The sequence below is a fragment of the Stylophora pistillata genome, chromosome 2 (assembly GCF_964205215.1).
Source record: "Stylophora pistillata chromosome 2, jaStyPist1.2, whole genome shotgun sequence".
NCBI lineage: Eukaryota > Metazoa > Cnidaria > Anthozoa > Scleractinia > Pocilloporidae > Stylophora > Stylophora pistillata.
Window position 1 is genome coordinate 35586259 of NC_142520.1, and position 2131 is coordinate 35588389.

The 2131-nt window shown below is 37.7% G+C and overlaps 1 protein-coding gene across 1 annotated transcript; it reads left to right on the plus strand.

The window, feature by feature from the left end:
* The first annotated feature begins 943 nt into the window (after window positions 1-943).
* Window positions 944-1978, plus strand: LOC148739284 (adenosine receptor A3-like). Its single transcript, XM_088749454.1, has one exon. It carries the CDS (start codon window positions 944-946, stop codon window positions 1976-1978), a length of 1035 nt encoding a protein of 344 aa, XP_088605580.1.
* The last annotated feature ends 153 nt before the right edge of the window (window positions 1979-2131 follow it).

Genomic DNA, 2131 nt, shown 5'->3' on the forward strand with positions numbered 1-2131 from the left:
AAAGAAACAAGGATTCGTCTCGTGCTCTTGTAATATTCGAGAGCAAAACAACTCAGAAGTCATCTGGAGTCTATATTTTATGTCATTCCACTCAAACATTTTCATAACGCCAATTTTATGCATAATTCGTTTGTTTTGTGACTTTTCGGTGTGTAACAAGTAGAACCACATCTGAAAAGCATACAAAATATTTTAGATAACATACAGGTCGATATACATTGCAACAGTTAGTTCGGATGCGAACTGCGTCACTCGATATTAAATCTGTCATCACCTGATAATTCAGCATGTCGCATTGCAAAGTTATATTGAAAGTTGTTTACTCTGTCGCTTAAAAAGCATGTTTGATCGCAATGTATATTACTTTGCATCCACAAATGTGTACCTACATGTTTGTCCCAAGCCAAAAAAACAAGGATTCGTACGCTTGCTCTTGTAATTCGAGAGTAAAACAATTTAGAAGTGATCTGGAGTCTGTCATTTTTGTCACTCCACTCAAAAATTTTCATGACGCCAACTTTTAAGCATAATTTGTTTTTTTGTGACTTTTCAGCGTGTAGTAAGTCGAACCACATCTAAAAAACATACAAAACAGTTTAGATAGTATACAGGTCGATATACATTGCAAAATTTAGTTCGGTCGCGAACTGCGTAACTCGATATTACATCGCTGATAACTCAGCGTGTCGCATTCTAAAATTCCGTTGAAGATTATTTAACAGAAAAATAAATGAATAATTGTCATGTTTTTCGACGAACAGGTGGTTTTGAGTACTTCAGTTGCATGAAAACGTTTATTAAAATTAACTGACATGGCATTTAAACAACTTGTCAGCTGTTGTTACTTCCTGTTTTTGCATAACAGTTGAGTTCCTCTCCTTTGCAACATCGCATCTTTCCCGATAAAACTGTTCTTCCTAAATCACTCATTTATGAGTTTACAATGATTGACACGTCGGCAGTGAACGCAAGCCTGAAGAATATGTCCGAGTTCGCAACAAGTATTCCTTCTAAGGCAGAAGGCATCGCACTGTGCAGTGCCTTCATATTATCATCTGTCTTTATCGTTGCAGGGAACTTGCTCACTCTCGTTCTCTTTGCTGTTAGCAAAGCACTTCGTAAGAAAGGTTTCTTCCTAATCATGAATATGGCTCTTGCTGATTTGATGCTAGGAGCCTTTGCCTTGCCTTCTTACATTTACTCAGTCGGAGAATTCTTTCAGCTTTGGACAGCAAAATATGATCAGCTGGTCTTCAAAATATTCTTCAGAGGTTTTGATACCATGTTTGTGCTCGGCTCGTATCTATCTGCAGTCTTCATAACCTGTGAGAGATTCCATGCCGTATATTGGCCGTTTAAACACCGATCATTATCCACCAGAACATACCACATCGCCATTTTTATACTTTGGACACTTGCTGTCTTTCTGTCTACAATACTAACTTTGTTGACGTTTTTTATTTCAATTGAATCTGGTTTATATGTTTACATCCCCCTCTTATTAAGTCTAACAATTATCATGTGTGTCTGCAACATCGGGATCTGGATAAAGTTTCAACACCAAAGAGTTACCTCACACCATCAAAACAGAGCTCTGCAGAGGAAACGCTTAACAAAGACTTTACTTTTTGTATCCATACTGGCTCTACTTTGTTGGCTTCCCTTACCTATAGTGAACGTTTTAAAATATCTAACAAAGATAACAATACCATGGAAGTTTTATTTCATGGTGAACATTCTAAATTATTCAAACTCTTTTGTCAATCCAGTTGTGTATGCAGTGAGAATTCCTGAGTTTCAGCTAGCGTTACGCTCGTGCTGTAGGAATAGGATAGCAGCCATTGAGACGGAACAAACCGAAAATAGAAACCGAACGGCTGCACCTACAACACCGGAGACAGAGCTAAGAATTCTCTCAGTCAGTCCCACTCCCCTGCAAGAAGAGTTTGAACAAGAACATATGGAAACTCATTTTTAATTAGACAATTTGGTTTCATAAACTGAGCTGAAAATGGCCACCGTAAGGAGTTAGGTTTGGATTTCATGTAGGGCCTCTAAAGCGTCCATTAATATCTTGCGATTTAAAGCAAGAATAAAACTCTTGTAGCCTATTCAGAACTACTGAATTTCG

What these genes read in the sequence shown, in the direction of transcription:
- LOC148739284 (XM_088749454.1), top strand. Translation starts at nt 944, where the DNA reads ATGATTGACACGTCGGCAGTGAACGCAAGCCTGAAGAATATGTCCGAG.